This window comes from Musa acuminata, chromosome BXJ3-4 (assembly GCF_036884655.1).
Source record: "Musa acuminata AAA Group cultivar baxijiao chromosome BXJ3-4, Cavendish_Baxijiao_AAA, whole genome shotgun sequence".
NCBI classification, from domain to species: Eukaryota; Viridiplantae; Streptophyta; class Magnoliopsida; order Zingiberales; family Musaceae; genus Musa; species Musa acuminata.
In genome coordinates this window covers 45,632,454-45,658,262 of record NC_088352.1, presented here as the reverse complement: position 1 = coordinate 45,658,262, position 25,809 = coordinate 45,632,454, and the positions used below count along the sequence as shown (strand labels likewise).

At 36.2% G+C, this 25,809-nt stretch overlaps 2 protein-coding genes and 1 long non-coding RNA gene across 4 annotated transcripts; 2 read left to right on the top strand and 1 right to left on the bottom strand.

Annotated features, from left to right (window-relative positions):
• Nucleotides 1–1,977: 1,977 nt before the first annotated feature.
• On the bottom strand, nt 1,978–17,910 carry LOC103982600 (protein HLB1). The gene is made up of 14 exons (XM_009399577.3): nt 17,386–17,910; nt 15,035–15,130; nt 14,386–14,455; nt 13,768–13,878; nt 11,828–11,911; nt 10,760–10,810; nt 8,949–8,978; nt 8,776–8,838; nt 8,580–8,645; nt 8,289–8,417; nt 7,512–7,547; nt 4,473–4,592; nt 3,144–3,329; nt 1,978–2,431 (listed from the first exon to the last, which is right to left on the bottom strand). The coding sequence occupies exons 1-14, from the start codon at nt 17,805–17,807 to the stop codon at nt 2,321–2,323; spliced, it is 1,575 nt and encodes a 524-aa protein (XP_009397852.2). The 5' UTR covers nt 17,808–17,910; the 3' UTR covers nt 1,978–2,320.
• A 159-nt stretch (nt 17,911–18,069) lies between these two features.
• LOC103982601 (uncharacterized) lies at nt 18,070–20,592 on the top strand. Of its 2 annotated transcripts, none has more exons than XR_010495440.1 (5): nt 18,070–18,283; nt 18,376–18,466; nt 19,470–19,669; nt 19,985–20,052; nt 20,240–20,592. It is a non-coding gene; the product is annotated as an uncharacterized LOC103982601 (long non-coding RNA). The 2 variants fall into 2 exon arrangements; XR_010495439.1 differs by having other exon boundaries at nt 18,072–18,287.
• A 1,157-nt stretch (nt 20,593–21,749) lies between these two features.
• LOC103982602 (embryogenesis-associated protein EMB8) lies at nt 21,750–25,679 on the top strand. The gene is made up of 8 exons (XM_009399579.3): nt 21,750–22,215; nt 22,681–22,809; nt 23,630–23,761; nt 23,908–24,050; nt 24,146–24,243; nt 24,333–24,427; nt 24,825–24,878; nt 25,276–25,679. The coding sequence occupies exons 1-8, from the start codon at nt 21,784–21,786 to the stop codon at nt 25,495–25,497; spliced, it is 1,305 nt and encodes a 434-aa protein (XP_009397854.2). The 5' UTR covers nt 21,750–21,783; the 3' UTR covers nt 25,498–25,679.
• Nucleotides 25,680–25,809: the final 130 nt, after the last annotated feature.

The window sequence follows — 25,809 nt, the reverse complement described above, 5'->3', positions numbered from 1 at the left end:
AGGAAAGCTGGGAACCAGTTCATCTGCCCAGCCCCAGCAAAAAGCTTCTGACCTAATGATTCCTTCACCCACTATACCTCACATTCAAACTGTTCCCGTGTGTGATCGCACTCCTCAACCTACCTTTCTATTTAAATCTCTTTTCCCCCATACATTGATCCCCCCTTCTCGTGGTAGGGTCCCCATGAACATTCCTCTAGGGATGAGAGCCGAAGAATGATGGTTTCCCACAACTTGTTGCTAATTGCCTTATCTAAACTGGTCAAAGTTATTGTACATTGCCGTCGTTTCATTGGAACATCTTTCAACTTGATTCTAACTATAATCCCTCCATGCGTTAATAGCTCAAAACACAGGAGAGGCCGGAAGAGACATCTCATTCAAGATCATATCTTGATACATCTGGAGCTCTGATACTTCTCGAGCTAAGCGCAAATAAATCTGATGATGATTGCCTAATCAATTTCACCTTGATAGATTCATCTGCAGTTAACTAGACAGCGTTCTTCTGCATAATGACCACGAAATTGAGGATCTAATGTTGTGGGTAATGACAGCATTTAAACTAGTTGGAGGAGAGGACAGGTTTTGGGTATCTGTCAAAGAGAAGACTCAGAAATTTCCTACATAGCCCAATTCTTGACGACCATGCGGTGAATAACTCGTTTTGTTTCTATCGTTCCTCAGCTTTTCTACTTCCATCTTGTCTTTCCCATCTCTGTCAATGTCTATCACTTGCCTTTGATTGCAAGTGAAGTCTGAATTCCTTGTTTCTGCTTCATGATTCTAATATGCTGTCCGCGTCATTAAATGTGTTCTGCGTTGGAAATTCATTAGAATAATAGTATGTGAGCCACGCATTAGCTAAAAATGACTGATACTTTTGTTTATAGTTGGCTGGTTTAGTGGTACACTACTCTGCTGCTGCCGGTATTCTGCCTTCTTCTTAGTTGGCCTGCAAGGATGAACACACGGATGTCAATACGCATAATTATATCGCCTACACAAACGGGATGCAATCGCTTTTAGTTAACTACTTTCTAAAATTTATATTTGCATCCATATAATTATATAATTATAAAAATAAAATATTTAAATTTATTTTTCTTTGACCCAATGATAAAGTGTTATGTTTGACGAAGATAAGATGGTAAAAGGTTATAACGATGAGAGAGAGAAAGCGAAGGACGATAGTGAGAACATTAAGGATATCCAGGGTATACATGAGCACCTCACGTATAGAGATGAAGAGATTGAAGAGGATAGCGATGCCATTCTCCTAAACCTCGATCACGGATGAATGATAGTGGTTGAGGAGGTAGGAGATAAGGAGGGGCACAATGTTGACCTTGGTGAGGGAGGTGCATATCTCTGAGTCCTACTTTCGATAAGTGAGAGATCTTTGTGATAGCTTCGGTATCAGACTTTGATTCTATGACGATAAAATACCGATGCAAATGCAGAACGATGAAAGAGTCATTTGACAATTGTATCGGCATCGACATCGACGCCGAATAAAATCATCATCCACCACCCCTGATCCTATCTACCACCACTAATTAGAATGTTAAAATTATCTTTTTACTTTTTATTTTTATGTTTTCATCAATAAAACTAACATCATTAGGATAAATGAATCTATATATTTAACTTTTATAACTATAGAAATGTCAATATATCTTTGATATAGACAATAGAGCAAACACAACAATCCAAAGAGAGGCTCATTGGAAAAGGAATTGTACAACCTTCAAATTATTGTGAACATACTGCAAAATATATAATACCAGTAGGCCAGCATTAGTTGCATCATTTCTCAGCGGGTGATCTGATGATGCGAGTCCGTGGATCTCTGGTCCAGAAGGTCTCGATGCCTTAGAGTACAGATGTAATACATCTCTAGTCCATTGCCTGAATCAAATCATACCACTAATTGAAAACTCCAGCTACATAGATGAACATTCTGTTGATACATAATAAAAAGAAGATAAGATCCAATTTTGTCTGAAAATTTGGAAGAGACAAACTGCTGTCACAATCAATAATTCAGCTGTTGTACAAAATACTCAATTGCCAGAAAAGCGTAAAGGATATTCTTACTAGTATGTAAACATACAAATACCTTAGTTATAAACCTATGGGACACATTAAAAAGGATTGCAGGCCACCATTATGATTCAAAATTACTATTACACAAATATTGAAATGCCAAACAGTAAAAGACTTGATTATAAAAGTATGAGAATTCAAGCACCATCGATCTCACGGTGAGATGGAATCAGAATTTTTTTCCCATATGCAATTGCTTCAAATAGGACAATCAACCGGTTATGATGCCAGCAAGAATATCGCTCTTTCCTCTCGCAAAAATGGTGTAGACTAGGCGGATTGCGTCTAGCCATCCGTACAGAGACTCCCATGTATCAGCAATCTGGTACAATAGTAAATGAGACATTATAAATTTTGAACCCTCGATAGAAATTGATCTGATTCACAAGCGATCACAAGCACCAAAAAATCAATGCTGTCAAAGTTTACACTGACAATACAGCAGGTGCCAATTTCTAGCCAAGGCTAAGTATTCATAAGAGAGATTTGCCCAAAACCTTAAATGCCTAGTTAACATGTTCTTGTTGGTTGAGTTTAAAGACCTGAAACCATGGAGCAATGCGCAATGCAACCTAAAGAGTCTAGGGGGAAGTACTAGCAGGTGCCAATTTCTAGCCAAGGCCAAGTATTCATAAGAGAGATTTGCCCAAGAACATAAGTGTCTGGTTGACATGTTCTTGTTGGTTGAGTTTAAAGACCTGAAACCATGGAGCAATGTGACCTAAAGAGTCTAGGAGGAAGTACTAGCAGGTGCCAATTTCTAGCCAAGGCTTAAGTATTCATATGAGAGATTTGCCCAAGAACATAAATGTCGAGTTGACATGTTCTTGTTGGTGAGTTTAAAGACCTGAAACCATGGAGCAATGCGACCTCAAGAGTCTAGGAGGAAATACTGGTAAAGGGAGTAGCACCGATCCTAAAGAAAAAACCAAACCAATAAGCCAATGTAACACAAAGGCAAAGGATGAGAAAATTAAATGTGAAAAGCAACCAATAATTTCTTCCCTTGACATGCCGGGATGTGGGGCACTCACCAAGTAAATTGGGCCATTAATTGTGTCAATGCAAAGGCCAGCACCTCCTGGTAGAGTAAGGTCAGCACAGGCTGAGACAGAAACAATGTCACGGATATCAACTTTAACTAGTGATTTATCAATCGGCGGGGATCCTCGTGACCTTCCAGGAGGACTTTGTGATAGATGCTTGTCAACCCTACTTACCTGGTAAAGGTAAGATTTGAGATATTGTTGTTAGGATCAAGAAATATATTTCACCAAATCTATCCTGAATTACTACTTAAAAGTAGAAATATTCACAATAAAGAAAAGAAATATTTTTCTTGAACTCATTCATAGACAAGCAGCTATAGTAATTGAATGAAGCAGCCTTTTTCAGTACATAATATCATTTGCCCATAAATTATCAGTAGTCTATCAACTACACCTTTCAGCTCAGCAAGCAACAAAGTTCTAAATAGTTAAATCATATTCTTGTGGAACCTATGGATTTGCATTTACAGGAATAATGGCAATGAGTACAAATATATATTCTCTCTCTATCTTAACGCACCAAAAACATAAGATTGCTATGACATTCAGAAAATTTTTACTAGATAATCCTTTGAGATCATCAGGTGATGAACGTTACACATGTTTCTCTGATCATATGCAGAAATCAATTTGGTCTTACAGACAAATTGGTGTAGATGCTATCATTTAAAATATTCTTTTCTTTTCTAAATGACACATCAAAATATAATTATTTTGCTCATGGATATGCTGGAAAAGGTGGATCAACATCCATGACAGACGAACCAAACTCAACTGAAGTAAGAGATCATGACATAAGTCGATCATTCCTTCCAAACAGGAGTACTAGGAAAGCCCATGAGGGGATGGCATCTTCTCTAGTGACATAGAGACCATTTTCAACAGGAAAAACATAGCAAAATTTACTCATGTAGAATTTTGATAAAAGGATTTTTTTATGGGCTTATGAGGCATGGTAGTTTAATGGAAGAATAGAATCAACAGGGGGAACTAATGGAAGTGTGAGACATAATAAAAAGAACATGAAGGACAAAAAAAATTCGATCAAAAGAAAATAGTGGATTGTTTAGTATTTCCTAGAAGAAATAGTGCAAAATTATCCTGGTCTAGCAATATTGCTGGCAGATATTAAGATGGTTACTTCCTATGACTTTAGGTAAACAGTTGTCTTCGTTTTTGATACAGAAACAAATTAAACCAACAAGAAGTTTTAAAGATACGGTGACAAAAACAAATTACTCCAAATCTTGGAATAAGCAAGAAAACCTATATTATCATCATCTCTTTATTTAGAACAATGCCTTGCAACCTGACCTGCTGAAGTCCCTCATGATTCAAAACAAACTGGGACCTTTGCCAATCTTTATGAGGTGCAATTGGAATATGTGCAGGTTGTGCAGTTAAATAACCAACTTTGAAGTACGGTAAAGGAAGCTGTCAAGAAGAAAAATAACAAACATCAATAAACAGTGACATCAATGATAAATCCAACAACTATCTTATGCTATGTCAATTTCTCATATAACAATAGAGCAGCATATCAATGATGGTAATAACCCCATACAGGATTATAGGATATTAAATTTAACGATTTCATATATGCACTATGACTAGCAAGCTATGTACACAAAACTGACTATTAAATTAGCAAAATGAAATTGCTTCCCAACAGGCGCAAAAGAATATTGAAAAGCATGTAACAATATTTAAAGTGACAAGCAAACTAAAATGATAATTATTAATTTGCAGAAGGTTGAAAAATAAGATTTTTTTACCTTTTATGGGCTATACATTTGAATTATAAGTCTAACTGAAGGTATCAATATTCTTCCTTGTCTAGTGCTACTTAAATCATCACAACAGAACAAAATTTAAATTTATGTAGTTGACTTTAATTTGACCCACTTTGCTGATGTTCACCCAAGCTTTGTAAAGGATAGGAAAACCAAAGGATTCTCTACATTCAAACCACCTCCACCTAAGAAACATAAAAAATAATTCCTTTAATTACCTCCCTCAAAGTTGATCTTCATTCTATAAATAAGATTACTTATTACGTTCTTGTCTCTAATTTCAAGAGTTTCTTCAGATGCAATAAAAAGTAACATATCTGAAATTGGTTGACAGGGACTCTGATTACAAAGCTTTGGTTTCTAGACTGTACCCATAGAATCAAGCCAAAACTTAGAGTTCACTGGTCAAAGATCAAAATAGAATGGTAACAGTAATGTGGAGAAATTATTATCTCTTTGAAGCTCTTCTTGTCACTTGTGTAGTTGTACAAAAGGTTGCAAGGGATATTTTAAATGGACTATTCAAAATATATAATTTTTTTTATGAATACCCCAGTGATTTAAAAAGGTGCTCGGGCGCTCGCCTAGGCGCTCGGTCCAGGTGAGGCGAGGCCCGAGCACCTCGCTTCATTTCCAGGCGGCGCGCTTCAAAGAGGTGCCGCCTAGGCGCTCGCCCGAGCCCAAGCGCCAAGCGCTTCGGGCGAGCGCCTAGGTTAAACCAGGCGATCGAACCAACGGTTTAGGTCTGGTTCGGTCTCCAGTATTTTAGTTGGTTCAATTGAACCAACTAAAGCACCGATATCAGCACGACTTCCCCAACCCTAACCTTGCTCGTCGTTCACACTGCTCGCTGCTGCCACTGCCACGGTTGCCGCTCTCGCTGTCGCTGCTCGCTTTTACCGCTGTCGTTGCCATTGCCGCCGCTCCCGCAGCCGCTGCCACTGTTGCTGCCTCTGTCGCCACTCCTACTACCGCTACCACTGTCATCGCTCGTTGTTGCCGGTACCGCTGTCGCCGCTTTTCTCAGCACCCTCGGTCTTCCCTTACACTCTTCTCTTCTCTTTTGCTTCTCCTCTTTCGAAATCGAAAGTATACTATTAACAATATACTGTTAACTGTATTTTAATTTAATAGCATATTTTTATTTAAAATTTTAAATATTTATATTTATTAATTATATTATATATTTTTATATTTTAATGCCTTACTTTATTCGGGTGAGTGCCGAGCGCCTCGGGCGTTTTTGGACCGTGGCGCCTAGCGCTTTTTAAATCACTGGAATACCCCACTAAAGTTGGATTGCTTGCTCTTTATATTTTCCATTCTTTTTCATGTATGTTTTCGTTCAAATATGTCCACACAATCTGATATTTGGAAGGGTATTCATGAAAGTATGTTAATTTAATATTTAATTATGATAGCGCAGAAGAATATCTACCACATTGACAACTTAAAGAGGATTTCTGTGAAATTATGAGTGAGCAGATACACAGGCATCTAACTTTCTGAAAATATGAATTTTGTGGAACAGAAGCCAAAATAGAATGTTTCCAACTTGTTCTTCAGTAAACCGAAGAATGTTTTAAATAAATTGAGTCTTGGTGTAATTCAGCTGAAGTTTAAGATATTTGAAATAAAAAATAACTGTTTACAAACAAAGATCAAGTTTAATGTTATTCTATGTTACCCTGAAATTTTTGCCTGTTTCGTGTACACACCCAAGTCACTTGGACATTGTTCTACTAGTATCCAAGAAGCAAACAAAGACTACCACAAAATAACCACATGGGTCCATGCAACTTAGATCACTGTATGAGAAATGTTCTACTATAAAACTCTGCAACTCTCAGTGCCAACAATAAACTTCGAGAAGGCATTCACGCGACAGGTTGACAATAGTTCAGAGCCTGGATTCAAGTATTGGACTGTGCCACCCAGCACAGAAAAAAAAACTATCATAGTGAGTAAATTCTACCTAAAATACACCTGTTTGGCTAATAAAAAAGGAATCTTTAAACGGTCCTTTAGCAACCAAGAACAAGGGTTTGGAAAAAGCCCTTGAGCTATTTTGGTTAAGAATCATATCATTCCATTAAAGCAGCCAACTGCTGCAGGTCGTGCTGCCAAGATTTAAAACCTTGATTTGAGTAGACAAAAATAGAGATTTCTAGATATTTATATGACCTCAAAATCTAGCTAGCATACAAATGCATTGGCTACAGCAATAAATCATCTTGGGTGTATTACATGTTACAACAAACACGATATCCATTAATGGCAAGGCACAACATTCTTGTTCAACAGGGCATTAATTCCAACAACAAAATCAATCATTACAATTTCAGCAGAACAAAACAGACAGGTAACAGTTAATAGTTGAGCCTCCAGAGGTAAATTTTATAGATGAGCACACTTCTGCCATCAGAGGTATTTTATAAAATTTTATGAAAAACCTACAATGTTAATTTGCTAGTTTCTAATGCTGTTACTAGTTAATATCAGTTAATCTAACATATAATAACTGACAATTTAACAATATTGTGGGAAAAAAACAACTGACCATTGAACGAACTAGTCTCAAGGCACTGTGATAAACCTGCATGACAATGAGGGGATCAAAGTTAATCAAATATACATTCTTCAACTAACACTCTAGAATAAATCATAATAAAATTGATTTCATAAAATGTCACAGAGATGGAAAATTAGTTACAATCAAAAAGTGCCTTGCAGAATCTCGAAGTGATGCACAAAGATGCATGACATGCACATATGGGCTTTATGAAACTTTTGGAGAAATCATTGAAATGAATGCAGATTGCAAGGGACAATACCAGCCACCACAAACCAAGGATAATCACAGAGATGAGAAAAGAACTGTGGAAAGAATGCCATGGTGAAATTTTTGAACCCTAAACCAATAGTTAGTAATTTGATAAAGGATCATGATAATCAGAGATTCAGAAAGCAAAAACAAAAATGCAACAAGCTGTAATACTCTCTAATGCTCCCCTTAAAGATATGTTGAAACATATATGAAATGTTCTCAGCTATAGATATACAACAATGGAACAACTTAACAAACACAAGCAGAGATTTGGTTGATTACAACACAAGAACTGACTAAAGATGAAGTTGTGAAGGAACTCCACATATCAACGTCAATAGCAAAACAGAAAGCATAGTCAAATGGTTAAAGTAACATGACTCTAGGAAGTAGACGCATTGAAGAAGCTTGAAATTGGAAACGTGTTCCTGAGCAAGGATTAATCTTAAATCTTCATGACTTGAAATAATAAGTCAAGAAATTGATGGGAATCAGAAGGCAGAGGTATACCGAGTAATTGGGTTTTAAAGCATGAGCAGCTGCAATATATATGGCTGACTGACTATAAAGCTCATCAGGAGAGACTTCTTTCGCATTGATGGGTCTTCCAGATCTAAAAGTGTCCTCAGCTAAGCCATACTACAATAAAGAACAGAGATATGATCAGATTCATTCACCTTTCAATATTCCGTAGGCAGAGAATTAATAGTAAAGTATACTATTTTCCCTTTGGTAGGAAATTTGTCACCAAGTGTTGCAAAAGAAAAATATGGAATATAGCAGTAAGAAGTAAGGACTAACCAAAACTGTCCCAAGGTTGTAAATTGCTCGATGAAAATCAAATTGAAGTTGGATGGCTGCACGGAACTACAAGATATCTTAATTATTAACTCATCATAACTAAAGCAAGAAAAGAAAATACCTGAACTGTGTGTATCCATGAATTCTAAAAAGAATATCATGTCTAGCAATATATGCCAATGCTTCATGGTGTTACCTTACTTATAGCTGTTTTTATAATAGTCTGCTTCTCCCGTACAGGAACTATTGCACCAAGTTCCTGCAACATTATTTTGTAAACAGGCATCAATTTAATAATCTTAATAACATAAGAAACCAGCATAAATTACTTCTAAAAGAAGTTATGGTAAGAAATACAAATCACAGTACCTGCAGAGCAAGCCCCCAATTGTTAAGGGCCTACAATAAAAAAAAAAGAAAATTAAAGATGATACCTCTTGTGCTTTAAATAACTAGTAGTTGATAAGCACTCCAACAATTAAGAGTGAAAACTACTCGAATAAAGATCCTGAATTTTGCCAAACTTTGATGGAAAATATGTTAATCAGAAAAAAGTGAAATATTGAAGAGAATAAAGATAAATTGGAAATGAACACATAACTGCATAGAACTATGACCACCATAAAGCAGTATTATGACACTTTACACTGAAGCATTTCCTAGACAACAATAGAAAGGTTGCTGAAAACTGAAAAAATCACATTCTGAACAAGGAATCAAATATTGGTTTGCACCAGACATACCTATTGCCACATTGAACAAGGAATCAAATACTGTTTGGCTACAGTGGACCAAGCTATGGCCACTATATAGAACATCATCTACCAGCCAGTATGTGAAACCTGATCACATTTAGCCAATTGCCACATTGAAAAGAGCTTTGTTTGGCTCAAATGTTATGTCACAATAGTTTTAGATCTCGCAAGCCAAACAGAAGGTGAACACGAAGAGGCAGTTGGTCGGAGGTCCAACTTTAGACATTTTGTTTAGCATGATGTATCCTGATGTATGTAATATCACTCATAGAACAAAAACTCTGATTTTAGAACATTCAAGTCATCAGCAATAGCACAATAAGATAACTGACTTTGAATCGACCAGAATTGATTTCTTGTCCTATCCACAGAATGTTGTTTTGTAGTCCATTGAAAAAATGGTGCCCCAAACAAAGTCAAAAAATATAATCATCCTGCAACAATTCTTTCTATATTTGTCCAGAATACTTCAAGCTAGTTCAAGCTATGGGTTGCAAAACCGACCAGTTCGGTATGGTTCAACCACTATTTACTGGTCTGAGTGCTAATTAATTCACAAAGCAACTAAAATCAGGCGATCTAGTTTGGTTCTCTAATATGCATAATATTTTTTTTTCCTTTTAATCCTGTGCTGGGGCTTGGACACAACTCCTTGTGAGGATAGCCACCACTGTGACTTCTCTCCATCCGTTGCCACCAGCAGGCCTGCTGCCTGCATGTCCGCTGATGCTTGCATGTCCACCACCCGCTCCAGTAGACCTCCTCCACCTTCCTCTTTCTTCTTCCTCTTCTTCCTTTCTTCTTCCTCCTCTCCTCTCCCTCTCGTAACAGTCATGGTACGTAGCGGTGTAGCTAAATGCCAACTACCAACATTTTTTTAAAAATAAATGCTCTCCTGTGAGTGGAGCTAAATGAAGCCAAATGTCTGCATCAGTCAATTTGACCAGGTTGGCTAAGTATCTTATCATGTAAGGTTGTCAGAAGTACAGTCAGCAAGTGAAGATAATGAACAGATGAAACAAAAGACAAGATTTGATGACTGCTTTTAAACTTCAGCATGATCCATCAAAACTTCTAATAGATCCTAGAATATCTTTGGTCTCCAGAGGTAGCCCAGTGCATGTTACCACCAATGCAGGATCTAAGGAAGATCAGTATATATAACCTTATGGCTGCAAGTACAGAGGTTTCTGTGACTCGCACACTAAAACTTGGATCATAAAGGAACAACCTAATATTCATACAAAGGTTCTTTCCCTTGTAACGTACCAACTGCATTGGGATCAATAGACAAAACAAAAATAGGATAACTGTTAACAAGCTAAGCAGGAAAGCTCATGATGAAACAGAAAAGCAATATTGGCAGGTAGTACGAGCATAGATGAAAATAAATAAATAAAGGAATAATGTAAGGATATAGCAGACCTGTGGGCTGTTCCAGTTAAGCTGAACAGCTTTCTCATATTTTTTTGTTGCCTACAGAACAGAAGATTTTGATGTTACTACAGCTGCCATTAAACTTCAAAAGTACAACAGTGGGAAGGAAATTCTAAGAAAACAATGTCGAAGAAAACATTAGAAAAATTGTGAAGTTAGTAGCTATGAGAAATCCAATGACAATTACTTGTCCCTACATAGTTGCATCTGCTTGGAATTATATTTCCTTTAGGCTATGCATCTTTCAATTTGTGCAAAGTGGCAAGTAGATTCACACCAAGGAATGACATGGACCATAGAAAATCGTGATGATTCAAACAATGGATGAGATTATAATTTGGGAACCTTTAGCCAGCTTTGGCAATAGGACATTGTGATTGTGATCTATATCTCATTTCTCAGAAGCTTCCAGCTTACACAAGGCAAGCAAACAAGTCATTGCTCATGATCCCCAATCCGTTGTTCGTTTCACATAAGAAAATTCGCAACAAAATCCATCTAGTTTCTTCAGCATATTAAAATGATCTTCAATTAAACTTGCAACAATTAAATTTTTGGAAGAAAAGATTAGAAAAACAATTTCACCTTAAACAATATAACCCATGGAAACAACAGTTTAAGAGGAAGGAAAGGATAGCAAATAACCAAAAAAATTCTCTAGGAGGAACAGGAGAAGCCACAGCTGTTTGCAACAAGGAAAACAAGTCTTTAAGTCACATGTTTTCAGATTCATTCATTTAATCAGTTTTTTCTTTGACATCCAAGAGAGTAAAATCCCATGAGACAATATAAATGTTTAATGTATAAATGTCAGACTAACTTCTCAACGGTGTTTGGGCAACACAAACGATGATCTTCACATTGCGTTTCGGCATAACTGTTTAATGTATAAATGTCAGACTGTCCACAAAGCTGTAAAGAGAGTGAAGGATCAAAATCTGACCATTGTTTAGCTATGGGATTTAAACCTCTATTGAATGAAAAACTTCAAAATCATTTGGAAAGCTAAAAGAAACAACACAGAGGTTTAAAAATACCAGACTAGTTAAGTTTTACCTGTTGCCATAATTCTTCAGCCTCCTTGGTACGCCCACGCATCTTAGCACGATCGGATATAGCAATAGCCCAATTATAATATGCCTAAAGAAGAGCAGTATACAATCAAAGCATGGTAAGCTACTTGCTGCTATATAAAGATCATATACAAAGCTGAACTTAATAAAAATTTCACAAAAAAATTAAGGTGAAATACCCGGATAAGGTGCAAATGTCTTCAAAATTTAACAAGTACATGGGAATTCCTTAAGTAACAAGTCCCAATAAGGTAGTAAGGGTCATAGAAGTACAAAACAAACAAATAAATGATACCCTAAGAAGAACATAATCAGGTGATTTAGGTCGTTACTCGATACGTTCATCGAACTTAAGCATGAATGTACAGGGAGACAAGAGGGCCATTGGTACCCACCCCCTCCCACCAAACAACAATATCAGGTATAATAAAAACAATATGGCTGGCACATGCTGCTTTTTATTTTAATTGTTTAACCAAAAGAAAGTATCTTATGCAAGCCCTTCATTATTTCCCTATGAGAAAAGTGGTACATATTACCTTCCACGAGAAAGTTTTACGTATCATAGCATACAGGGAGTACAGCTGCATACTTACTAGTCCAGAATCTAAAGAGAAGGAATCCTAATTTTCTTAAATCTTTTGACAAACCATTTCAGTCATTGAACCACAACTGACTTGAATTTCAGCTAGGTAATGGCTAATCTTTGAACCCACTCCACTTAAAATATTAAAACAGTGCTTTCTGCCAATGGTACAGTCTCCAGTGTTCTTGCAATACAAGTTGTGTTAGTTTCCTACAGCAAAGGATATCATAAGCCAAACAAATATCATCAAAGCAGAAGCCAAAAGCATGGTGAGTATTGTTAATGGCCCCAGGAACACGTTTATTTTTCTTTCCCCTTCCTCATTTTAACTGCATTTTCCTGGCATATCCGTGTCAGTCTGACACTGTACCATACCACATCATAAATCCATCTATTGGCCAACATGTTGATGTGTAACAATAATGTGATCCTTGACCATAAACACATGGCATATCCTTAACATAAAAAACATATATTGATAGACTAGAAAAACAACAAAAAAAGTTTTCCAACACAAGCATGAACTTGAATTGTTAATGCATTCATTACATTGAAATATACTTTTAATATATTGAAGTAGCAGTCTACCAAGAAGTGGTGAGGAAAATAATTCATATAGGAAATGGGAACAGAACTGTAACAGACCTAGATGTGTGAAACAAAATTTTTAATAAGTATTTTCATGACATAAATGAACTTCATATCAAATTTCTTGGTATCTTTAGTCTTACACTGCTGCATGCCATACACCAAACATTATAGAGAATAGCTAAGCAGATAATAAAGGTCACTTTAATCACTAGTCGCAAGGTTTCATCGGGCATCTTATTCCCAACAAAGCACTTAAACACATTGGAGTGGTGATACCAGAAAAGAGGTGGGCGGCGATCGACGATTGGGCAACAATGCTAAGTGAGAAGATCAAGAGGGGACTTTATTTAAATTATACATACATATATTTCTTTTAAGATCTCACACTGCTGCCTGAAATGGGATGGTCCGCATACTAGCACATCCAACCTAGTAAATACCAGTCGGGATGGACCGGTCTAGGCAAATTGAGTTCCATGCTTACAATGCACTGTCACTTTTTGTTACACCTCTCTCACCAAAATATGTTATACACATAAATATATTGTCATAGCTGCAAAAAAGTATACAGAGATTCTTCTGCAAAACTTTTTTCATTTCGTTGGCATCAAAGTTGCATGCTATCTGACCACAGTATTATTGCACAAAATCAAGAATCAGAACACAACAGAATAGCATTTTTCCTGACATACATTTGCAGTATTTCAGTGTAGTGGAGCTACAATAACTAGCATGAAGATACTCACATCATAAAGAGTAGGACAATGCCGTGTGGCTTCCTCATACTTTTTGCAAGCCTCCTCAAGTAAGGCATCTTTAGAAGAAACAGAATCTGGGCCAACGTTGTCAGCGCTCTCCTGCATTTGATCATAAGATATGCAAAAAAAAACAAATAACTAAATTAAGAGATTGCTTTCATATTTTCCATATGGTTAAAAAGAAGAAAAATATCATAGTAGCTTCCATGTTCTTGACTGATAAGGTAATTGGAAATCTTTTACACACCACATTTTGCTTATCATGTTCATACCTCTGATTTGTCACAAGAAAAATAAAGATTCAATGAAATTAGCACCACAGAACTTAATCACTCAGAATTTACAAGAGAATTAGAAAGTAGTTGTCATGCACAATGATTTGGGCATTCAAGACGAACTTCACTAACATGTAACAACAAGTTGACTTCCCAAAGAGTAATGTGTTGTCAATGCTACTTTTGTGACATGCTAGTATCTCAATTATATGGAGTTGGACATGGATATTGCCTGCCCTTGAGCTATGTTTAAGGACCTTTAGGCAGTATAAGTACATTGATCTGCTAAGCATAAAAAAAATATTAGGCTTGAAGATGACAAAAATCATACCTGGAGAACCAATGCCCAGTTGTACAATGCATCATGGTCTTCTGGATTGCTCTCAATTGCACTAACATACCTACAAAAGTTACAAAGAAGCCATTGATATACAAGAAAATATCTTCAGGCATCAGTACAAGCATGCCCATTTTCCATTTTACATAATGCATATTGGAATTAAGTTGTAAGGGATCATATCAAAGTAAGAACAAAGCTATCATAAAACAACAATTAAACCACTGCAGGGTCTACAGAGGCCAGGCTGTCGCAAGACTTAATGCCCACTTATGGAGATGTTACTTATTTACATGATTCAGAACCATGAATAACTAATGCAATTAGCAAGGCAATATGTATCGCAACAGCATGCAGAAAAAAATAGTTTTAACTAGCATATACTCCAGCCAACAGCATACTGATTGAATTACAATAATACCAACAATTAAAAAGTCTAAAAAAAAGTGAAAAAAGAAGAATGATAAATTAATGAGAAATATTCTTTGCTATCATCATCCTGTCAAGAGACAGGAGAACAGGATGAAGTATTCCTACAACAGATATATCAAATGAATAAAAAATGTGCAGAAGATTTTACATTATAAGAAAAGTTCAAATTCCTTCGAAACAAAAGAAAATGACCATTGGATATACAACTTACTTTTTAGCTGCATACAAAAGTATCCGTTGTCGAGAGCGACCTTCCTCATCAACACCAGTTACTTTATTGATTAAATCCATTGAAATGTCATTCTGGCTGTAACAGGAGTGATAAGAAGATTATAATCTCACTCATTTCATCAGTTTTTCCTTCAAAAAGAGATATTCAGTAGTAATAGCATCTGCCATCTAAATGATGCACTGAAGTAGACAAGATATCCAAATGCATGAATTTTCATTTCAAGAAACATAAAGCATTAAGCATCTAAAACTCTAAGATCATGATCTATGCGAGAAAAAGAATAAAAGATGATAACTGAGATTAGGTAGAGAAAGATTAACCAATAGATAATAAGTTTTTGTTCTTGTTTATGAAAAAGAATCTTTTGGAGAGTTGTACCACAAAATTAAGCTGCCATCAAGGGGAAATGCATGCATTTAATAACTGACCATATACTGCATTACTATTCTAAAACATCATGTTTTAAGAATTAGCAAAATTATAAAAATGAGGAGAAATTTAAAAGATATAAAGAATCTAAAAAAGAGGCTAAAAAACAGTTAGTATGACAAGATATAAAGCTTATGATAATTTTGATAATAAATTAGGCACTAAAGATGGTAAAAAGATATATATTGGATTACTAAAAATAGGAAAAGAAAGTGTAAGGATTAAGGTAATATTAGGTGCATTGAAGACGAAGATCAAAGAATACTTGTTATTAATAACAAAATTAAGTAAAGATGATGAAATTATTTTTATAAATTATTTAATGAATATTCCACACAGAACTTAGATTTAAAGGTAAATAATAGTGGTAGAATTAATAATCATAAATTTGTTCGTAAAATTAGAGTTAGTGAAGTAAAAAATGCATTAAAAAAGATAAAAATAGTTAAGAGTGTGAGACATGATGGTATCCCTATTGAAGTATGAAAAAGTTTAGAAGACAGGAGAGTAGCTTGGTTAACTGGTTTATTTAACAAAATCATGAGATTCAGAAAAATACCTGATGAATGGAGAAAGAATTTCTTAGTGTCAGTTTACAAGAATAAGGATGACATATAAAATTATTCAAATTATAGAATTATTAAAATCATGAGTCATACTATGAAACCTTGGGAAATAGTTATTGAAAATAGAATAAGACTTGAAACAAATATATCTGAAAATTAATTTGGTTTTATGCCTGGAAGATATATAAACAAAGATTTAAGTGGTCTAAACTTGACTAAACATATGGTTTTTTACAGATCTCAATGACGACAAAAGATCCATGTAGCTGACATCAAACAATTGGGACTTATGATCTTGTTGTTGTTGTTGTTGTACACTGCAGTACTATTATATGGAACAGTCATCATATACATCAAATATCATGCGCATATATCACATATCAAGGACATCTGGTTTGATGTTATTTTATAAAATAAATTGTTATGTGAAACATATATAGCATATTTTTTTAACAGTTTTTAATCATAGTTGGACAAACATTTCTATAAGAATGGATCAGCTACCTCCGTAACTATATCAGAAAATATTTTTTGAACACTCTAAGAGTCATTCACAATGCCACAGGCTGTCTGATCCAACTTTTGGCATCGTAAGTGAAATCTCAGACCACATAACCAAGATCTGGGACCTCTTAGCATTTGTAAGTCTAGTTGATGTTCTGTCCCCTATTATTCTCCACTATTCTTTTCATTTTCTTCCTAATTGCCATTGTGAGGATCCAGCTCCTCACCTAGTCTAGGTGATTTTATTTACTATCTTAATCAACCTGATCAAGATTCTTAGACTTTAATAGCCAAAGCAAGTTAATATCATAGAGAAAACCAGCCTAATCAAGTTGTGTATTCGTTGATGGTAAAGATTCCTTCACATTCTTGCATTTCAAAAATGCATTTGAAAATTGCATTTCAGTAGTTTTTCCATAAAAACTTTTAGAATTAAAAATTCAACTCATGCCTTTGGCTCTGATTTCTTAATCCTTGTTTGTAATAGCATCATGCACAGTATCTAAGATGGAAAAATTATATGTATCGGTAAAATGTCAAATGACATTCAACACAATATTTAGACTCACAAAACCATTAAACTTCTTGATGAAATATAGTATCATGCAATTGTGTGATATAATTATTGTACTGTGCTGCAAAATTATTACATGTATTTCCAACATTGATGAAAAAAAAATACAAGTAAAACTGCCCAATTGCCTCCAAGAAAAGCATTAAACACCAATTATAGAAATCACATTATGATTCAAGTGACAAGTGCTATGAGCTAAGATCTACAGAGGCCTGTCCAGATCAAGACACTGCGAAGAGAATCAAAGGAGCACAAACCTAAAAGAGGACCTCCCAGCAAAGCTATTCCTCTGAGCATCGCTACCATCATCTTTTGTCGGATCCATCGACCAAGATCTGTCATCCTTCCCCCCAGCAGCCTCCTTCTCTTCTTCCTTGAGTTCGTCCAGAAGCTCCCGCATCGTGAACTTGCGGATCCCGCTGCCGTTTGAAGCGTCGGCTTCCACACAGGGCGAGGGTTCCTTCTCATCTCCCTCCACCTCGATCACGCCTTCCTTGACATCCAACGTCGGTTCTATCTCGCCTTCTTTGGCCTCGCACGGCGGTCCGATCTCGCGCCCCTTGGCATCCAACGTTAGCTCGATCTCGCTTCCTTTGGCTTCGACCGGGGAATTGGATCCAGCATCGACTTCATTCGGGAGATCGGAGATGTCGTCCTTCTTGTGCTCCGCCTCCTCCATTGACGGGATCGAACGGATTAAGGTGTACTCTCTCTTGTTCAGAGGGGGCAAAAAGCGCAGTTCAAATGGCGACACTCGAGGACTGTTTTTTTCCCACTTAAGCCTTCCAATAAATATATCTGTTATATCATTTATAAGTATTCTGCAGTAACGTATGAGAACACTTCCGAGCATACCATTCTTTTAAGTATTCTACAGCCTCCCAATAAATAACTGAGGCACTCGCCATTCTTGTTAGCGATCAAACCCCCAATAATTCTCACCAATCATGAAGCGAGTATAAGTTTGGGTAAAGAAATTGGTCGATAAACATTGTTCTGTAATGCCCGTGCCCGATAACCGATCTCGTAGCAACCGTGAGGAAACAAGGAGACGTCATAAGTTTGACATCGAACACCATGTAAACCTGCGATTCTGAGGCGGAGAAATTGGATTCCCGAGCGACGTAGCAGCGATCCCGTTCTGGGGACTTGGAAGTAGGTGGGATGTGGGCGCTAATTTTTTTTCTCTCTTGAATGATTTCTACTGTTTGTGTCGTTTGCTACAAAATGGTTTTATTGGTTTGCAGATTGGGATCGGATTTTTAGCCAGTAAATGGCCGACTCGAAGATCTATCATTGCGAGGAGGTCTCCAACCACAACGTCATTAAAAATCGCTGGTTCGTCATTTCCGGAAGGCCCTGCCTTATCTTTGGTTTTTGTTTTCATTTTTCTTTTGCTACTGGATCTTGTCCTCTATCTGTTTGTTTATTTGCTTTAATGAATCTATTAGCTTTAGGTAAGATTTAGCAACTAGCATGTAGGCTATAAGTTGCTTGCTTGTGATATGCGAGAAAGGAGAAATTGTGATGTAAAAATAGGGACTTGTTTAAGATTAAGTACTGTTAATGCACTCTATATTGGTTGGTGCATTGCTGCATAAGTGTGAGCGTCATGTACACCATTTATTGTAATAGAAATTTCTTCCAATATAGATATTAAGAAACTACGAGGAGAACTGGCAATTAGTCAACGTTTTTTTTGCAAATGAGGCTAGAAGCAGGTAAGACTCATTCTTCATTGAAACTCTAGTGAAGCAAAGGTTTGTTCAAAAAATCTTTTTTTATTGTGGTAATTAAGTCATAAAAATATGCACTCTTATAAGAATATCCTTTATGAACTAACTATCAATAATATAATGATCAACAATATTGTACTCCTAAAAAGCACAAAGGGGAATCGATATTGTAGACATTTTATGGGACTGAATAACAATTTTTAGTCTCTCGACAAGTGTTCATCTCAAAACAAATGTGTTGTACACTTAGGTTATTTTTTGGAGTTCATAACATTTTTGGGTTTATTTTAGAACACTATAATATCTGGTAACAAAACCATCTCCTATCAAATGTTTGCACGTAGATAATATTGGAGTTATTTCATTTTCTTCGGTAAAATGTATAACTTTCATTAGTTGTCTAACAAAATTTTGATTGTATAAGAAATTGAGTATTTGCTTATGTTTTTCTCGTTGTTTTTTTGTCAACTTCTATAAGCAAGGTTCATATCAAGTTGTAAGCTGATGAAAGATAAATTTATATCTGGACCTGATTGTTTAAGTCATAAGGTCAACTTTTTCTTCTTAAAACTTTCATTCACTAAGCTTCAAAACTATCTGTGCAGCTTAAGGATCAGCTGCATCCCAAAAAGGGAGAGTACAATGAGATCTGCCAAAACTTGCAAATCTATGAGCAACAAAATGACTCCCCAAGTTTAACTGGTTTCATATAGGTGAAAGCTGTAACAAAATGGAGCTACCTGGCTGGCTTCTGAAGCTGCAGAAATTACAGAGTGATGATCAAGACTCCTTGTACTTTATGATTGTAAGGATGTTGGGCTTAAATGCATCCACTGGTTATATCAGATTGCATATTGAGCTGTTATTGGCTTGCAGATACTTTCTGACCAGGATCCAGCGAATCCAGCTGAACATTTTGGGTTTTGTTAACTTATATGTCTAGCAAATTTTGGCCTTAACAACCTCCAAGATGTGATAGTCTATTCTAACTCCATACCTTTTAAAGAAGTTATATGTAGATATCCTGTGCACTAAGAATGATTGACACATGTACTAACATTAAAGATGTTTGCCGCATTTTCTAAAACTGTTTGCTGATACCCAATAGTGGTCCTTGCAGGTTTATGATGTTAATCCAATTTATGGACAAGCATCCCGGTGGCAATGAGGTTTTGCTGGCGGCAACCGGTAAGAATTTGTTTGTTGTTTTCTTTTTGACCCTTGACTTTGTAAGTTGCTGCTGTTAAGTAGTGTCTTCTGTTGGATGTTTTTTTCTGCTTTTAATGAAAAAAAATGATCAGGCAGAACTCCAAAGTTCATGGTCTTCTTATGTATCCTGTACCGAGTAAAATTCTCAAAGGAAACTCTATTGCAGGAAAAGATGCCACCGATGATTTAGAAGACATAGGTCATAGTACTTTGGCGGGGGATATGATGATCAAGCACTACATCGGTGAGGTAGATTCTTCAACTGTTGCAGCAAAACGCAACTCCGTATCACCGCAGCAAGAAGCCTACAATGCAGATAAAGGTTCAGACTTTGTGATCAAAATATTGCAGTTCCTTGTGCCCATATTGATATTGGGCTTGATCTTCACTGTCCAACAAACACCTCACCAAAGTAGATTTAGGATTTTTTTTGACAATGTGAAACATTGTCTTCTGCAAACTTTTCAAAATTGTTGATTTGAAAAAATTGGAAGCAGTTAAAGTTTATGAGGATGCTAATCTGTCCAGGTAATTGCTTGCTTGTGCTTGTTGGTTAAGATACTGTCAACTTAATTCTTCAGTCTGTTTGTTTGAATGAATTGCCGCAAGGTATATATGCTTACTGAGAACATTAATATATTTGATTCTCAAGGGAGGAAATACACACAAAATTCCAGATATAATTATCAATAAAGTTCATTGTGCCATGTGAACCACTGATCTGATGATGCACTGTAACCACAAACATAATCAACAAAATGATCGTAATCTATGCGATAAACCATAACGTCTTGATCATTTGGAATTTGTTGCATTAATTTTTTTACCATGAATTTTACATAAAATAATATTTAGTTAAATTGAAAGTGTCCTGTCTTTGCACAGTTCCTCTATTGTTTTCTTCACTAATAGTCTTAATTGATTCATCTTGTGATCTTGACTTTCATATCTATTATGGTAATGCAAAAATAATATGATGTTTTAATAATAATTGATATGAGAAATATTCATCGGCGACTAGAGCTTGAAACATCGTGCTATTAAAAAAATAAAAAATATAATAGAGTGACACATCAGTAAGAATCAAAATAAAAAATATTTCTTGAATATTTTTTATTTGTAGAATATTTTTCCTAAATAATTACTATTATGGTGATCTAACTAACTAATCAGTTCAACTTCCTCGTCAATAATTTGGAGAAAATTATTGTCTTAGACAAAAAAAAAAGGAAAATTGATAAATAAAAAGAAATATTTTTACTAACATCCAATATCACTCCTTTTCTAAGAATATTTTAAATATTTTAAGAAATCTATAATAATAAGTTAAAACTAAGAAGTTTCATAATCAAAACCCCAAACTAAAAGCTTTTTTCTTCCACAAATCACCTAAGAAAAAATGGACAATTTTTTTTGTGAGTAATCAAACTAAACTTTTAACTTTTAATAGTTATGGAAGGATTTCGATTTCAAATGCTTTTGAAATTTGTCCTTACTTTTAATTAGCATCCACTTTTCTCCTTCAGCCATTCTAAGAGTAAGAATAAATATTAATTAAAATATAATTTTCTTTTGATCATTAATAATAATAATAATAATAATAATAATAATAAGGGGCCACGGTGGAGGCACATCCGATCCAACGGCAAAGAGAAGCTTTTAAATGATTGGCCGCAACGATTCCCCTGTGGCCTACGCGCTCCTGCCGCAATGGCGACCACCGCCCCCACCCTCTCTTCTCTCTCGCGCTCCTCTCTCCCCCGCCTTGCGCTGCATCCTCCCATGGCCGCCGCCTCCTACTCCTCCTCCGGTTCCGGTGCCAGGGCCTACTGCAGCGGCGATGCCCTCAGCCTCCAAGTCCAAGAACCGTCGGACGCATCCCTGTCGTCCCTCGAGATCATCGGCGCTCGCCGCGCGATCCTCTCCCGCTTCGAGAGCCTTCGGCGCCCTTACAAGCCCTTTCCCCTCATCGGATGGAACTGTCACGTGGAGACCATCTTCGCCGCCTTCTTCCGCTCACAACCCGCTGTTCCTCTGCGCCGCGAGTGCCTGCGGACGCGGGACGATGGGGCAGTAGCACTCGATTGGGTGGTCGGTGACGATCGGCAGCTGCCAGCTGATTCTCCCGTCCTAATTCTCCTGGTTAGATTTTATATGCTTGATTCAATTCTATTTTTAAGTTTCAAGTATTAGATTTAGATAAGAAAAGGGAAACAGATCAGACTTTTGAGTTATCATTAGGGCGATGACTTTCTTCATATCTTCGATCAGATGTCTTTAGCTGCTACCTGAAAGGGGGTAAATGTGGTGTCAAAGGTTATCTATAGCTGGCTGGTTATTGTGCACACAGCTGAAGCTGATGTCCTGAGATGTGGTAGTATTTATCGAAATGGGGGATGAATGTATATGTTGCAACATAATTGGATACCCAATCACTCAACATCTCATGTGCAATAAAAGAAAATTTGCATCATGTACTGTAACTTTTGCTGATTATGATTGTAGTCCTCCTGTGAAAAAGGCATGTTTGCAAATCATAAATACGAAAGCTTTGCTCATGATCCAATGTGCGTATTGCTGATCAACATTGTCCCGTAATTATTGCAGCCTGGTCTAACAGGAGGAAGTGATGATACATACGTGAGACATATGCTTGTACGAGCAAGAAGTAAAGGATGGCGTGTAGTAGTATTTAATAGTCGTGGTTGTGCAAAAAGTCCTGTCACTACCCCTCAGGTGAAATTTATTTTCATGCTATAGATACTTTGAACTTACTAATTCACATTACCTAGGTAGTCTTTGGTGTTGCAACTGTCTTCTATGTCACTTATCGAGTTTAGTAAAATTTTTAAGCATGTTTATCAGTTGCTTTGGAATCCTGTTATAATTTGTTATATGCTGTCAGTGATTTGTATAAGTGTATCATGGAAAGCAGAAAAAGATAAACTAATCTGAACATAACCTGTAGAAAGCCTAAATGATCAGATAGAGGCATAATCTTTCACCTTGTTTCAGTCGAGTCAAGAGCCTAATTTGGTGCCTCTTTGGGTGTGAGCAAGTTAGCACCACATAGCTGATATGCGTTATACGCACCCAGAAGTAGTGACATAACATTTTTCAAAGTCATCAAAGAAAATATGGCATAGATATCTTTTTCATGTAATATTCTATAAGCTGGCAGGAGACTTGAAATCAAAGTGAATAGAATGCTTGTGTCTTCAGAAAATATGAGTGGTTTCACATTGTCATGTCCTTGTTGGACATATATATTGTGGCATGTGGTAGGTCTGCAGGCTTATGACATAATTGGTCTGTGCTGGACCATTTTGGGTCTCATCATACTTCGCTATACCTTTTCAGTTGATTATCTGGAACTATTTCCTTTTAATTCACATGCTTTGAGGTGCTCAACTCAAGCTAACCTAGAAATGCATTCTTTAATGTCAATCTCATCAATACATCAAGTAGATCCAACATGTCTCTGGAGCTCAGTTTAGGTAAAATTTTTAATTATGTGCTATCATATTCCTCATATGAATCCTTGAATAATTTGCAGTTTTATTCGGCTTCTTTTACAGAAGATCTCTGTCAAGTTGTCAGCCATGTTTCAACACTCTATCCCAAGTCAAAAATATATGCTGTTGGTTGGTCTCTTGGAGCAAATATTCTTGTTCGCTATCTTGGTCAGGTAAAATACAGTTCATCTCCTTTCTAAAGATTGTATGTTAATTTTCATATACGTTAATAAGCAATATTTGTGACATTTTTTTAAATGTCTTCCACAATGAGATCTATGGAAAAACTGATAATACTAATGACTTTTGCTTATTTCAGGAATCTCAAAACTGTCCTCTCTCTGGGGCAGTGTCCTTATGCAATCCATTTAATTTAGTAATTGCAGATGAGGATTTCCACAAAGGCTTCAATAATGTATATGATAAAGCTCTTGCAAGAGCCCTACGAGAAATCTTCAAAAAGTAAAACGTGATTTATTTTCAATTTGCATTACAAATAACTATAGTTTCAGATAATATTTAGTTGAAACACACTTCCTTTGTCTCAAATCCTGCAGGCATGCACTTCTTTTCGAAGGTCTTGGTGGTGAATACAATATCCTGATGGCGGCTAATGCAAGGTCTGTCAGGGAGTTTGATGAAGGATTAACACGTGGTCTGTATCTCTTAATGCTAAAATGCCATTTTCATTTTAGTTGAAGGTTTAGTTATATAAGAATGAGAATATTTTGTGATCCTTTGCAGTGTCATTTGGTTTCAAATCAGTGGATGATTATTACTTTAACTCAAGCAGTTCAAGTTCAATTGGATGTGTCTGCACACCTTTGCTATGCATACAGGTAAAATTGAGATCTTCAAAATACATAACTTCAGCCATCTATTCTCAAAGGGTCACTTTAATTTTCATTCTTCTTCATTTTATCTTTTTAGCACAACTTTCAATCTTGAGTTGTATGATTCACTATAAACTATAAACTATAAAGTATAAAGAAATCGCAAGGTTCAGCAAGTTTACTATTAAATCATGGTTTTTGCATAAGGTATTTAAAAAGGGTTACATCAGGTAGTAGTTTTTGCTATATAATAACATTATTCCGGCACCTAAATTTTTGTAAACAATTATGCTTGGTTCTAAGTGTCCATTGGATAAACACATTATGAAATTTTCATGATTTGGTCCATAATCTGGTAAGTTCCTTTTGTCATGTAATATTTTTTTTCCCAACTTATGTGCAGGCAGCTAATGATCCAATTGCACCATCTAGAGGAATTCCTCGGGAAGAAATTAAGGTAGAAGCTATCAGTTCTTTTGTTTACCAGAAGGGCAATCCTATATGCAAGCAATGTGTCATCTGAACATTCTTCTCTTTTTCATGATATAGCTAATATGAGCTGGTTTCTAGTTTCTTGCATTATCATCATCAGTTATCATTCTCATCGATGATGAAATGTTTTTGCTCTTTCGATAATTTTCAAGTTTATCCTGAACTGCAACTAGTATCATGATCTTTCATCCAAATTATTGAGGATTCACCCAGTTATTTGCTGTCATGCCATCTTTCCTTTGCTATATCGTCATCTAACAACTGTCCCAAATTGCATATGTTAAGATGTTATGTCCCTGTTCATGTATGCTCGGTGTCATTTTTCTCGACACTGTCTCAGATATTTGCTTGATGTTTTGAAGGAAAATCCAAACTGCCTATTAATTGTAACTCCACAAGGTGGTCATCTCGGGTGGGTAGCGGGGGATGCAACTCCATTTGGAGCTCCTTGGACTGATCATGTGGTTATGGAATTTCTGGAATACGTCAACGAAGAAAATGTCCAGAAAGCTGAAGCTGGCCAATTTGATGAATTGGATTCTTCTCAACAATCTCCATCTTCTGTATCTATACGTGTACAATGATTCACACCATCGTATTGTTCAATTTATTAGTCGTGCCATTGCACCTAAGCATTTTGATTTCTATTTGAAGTTACTGTGCAAATGATCCAAGGGACCTCATTCGATCAAACATTAGGCCCTTATTTTACTCTTTATGCATGAACTATTTTGTCAGATTAAATGGATGTGTCTCGATTATCTCATTACGTTGGACTTGGTATCTGATGTTTTCATAATGTCTTATGATGACTCTTGAGAACTTTCAGCCATATGAACCAAACTGATGCAGATGGCTCATACGAGGGAGTTAGTTCTATATCAAACCAACATACA

Coding starts and splice junctions, on each gene's coding strand:
- LOC103982600 (XM_009399577.3), bottom strand. CDS start 17,807: ATGGAGGAGGCGGAGCACAAGAAGGACGACATCTCCGATCTCCCGAAT. Junction 8,646..8,775: donor TAAAAACAGCTATAAGTAAG/GTAACACCATGA, acceptor GATATCTTGTAG/TTCCGTGCAGCCATCCAACT. Junction 2,432..3,143: donor TTAATGGCCCAATTTACTTG/GTGAGTGCCCCA, acceptor CTATTGTACCAG/ATTGCTGATACATGGGAGTC.
- LOC103982602 (XM_009399579.3), top strand. CDS start 21,784: ATGGCGACCACCGCCCCCACCCTCTCTTCTCTCTCGCGCTCCTCTCTC. Junction 23,762..23,907: donor TTGTTCGCTATCTTGGTCAG/GTAAAATACAGT, acceptor TGCTTATTTCAG/GAATCTCAAAACTGTCCTCT. Junction 24,879..25,275: donor TTCCTCGGGAAGAAATTAAG/GTAGAAGCTATC, acceptor GATGTTTTGAAG/GAAAATCCAAACTGCCTATT.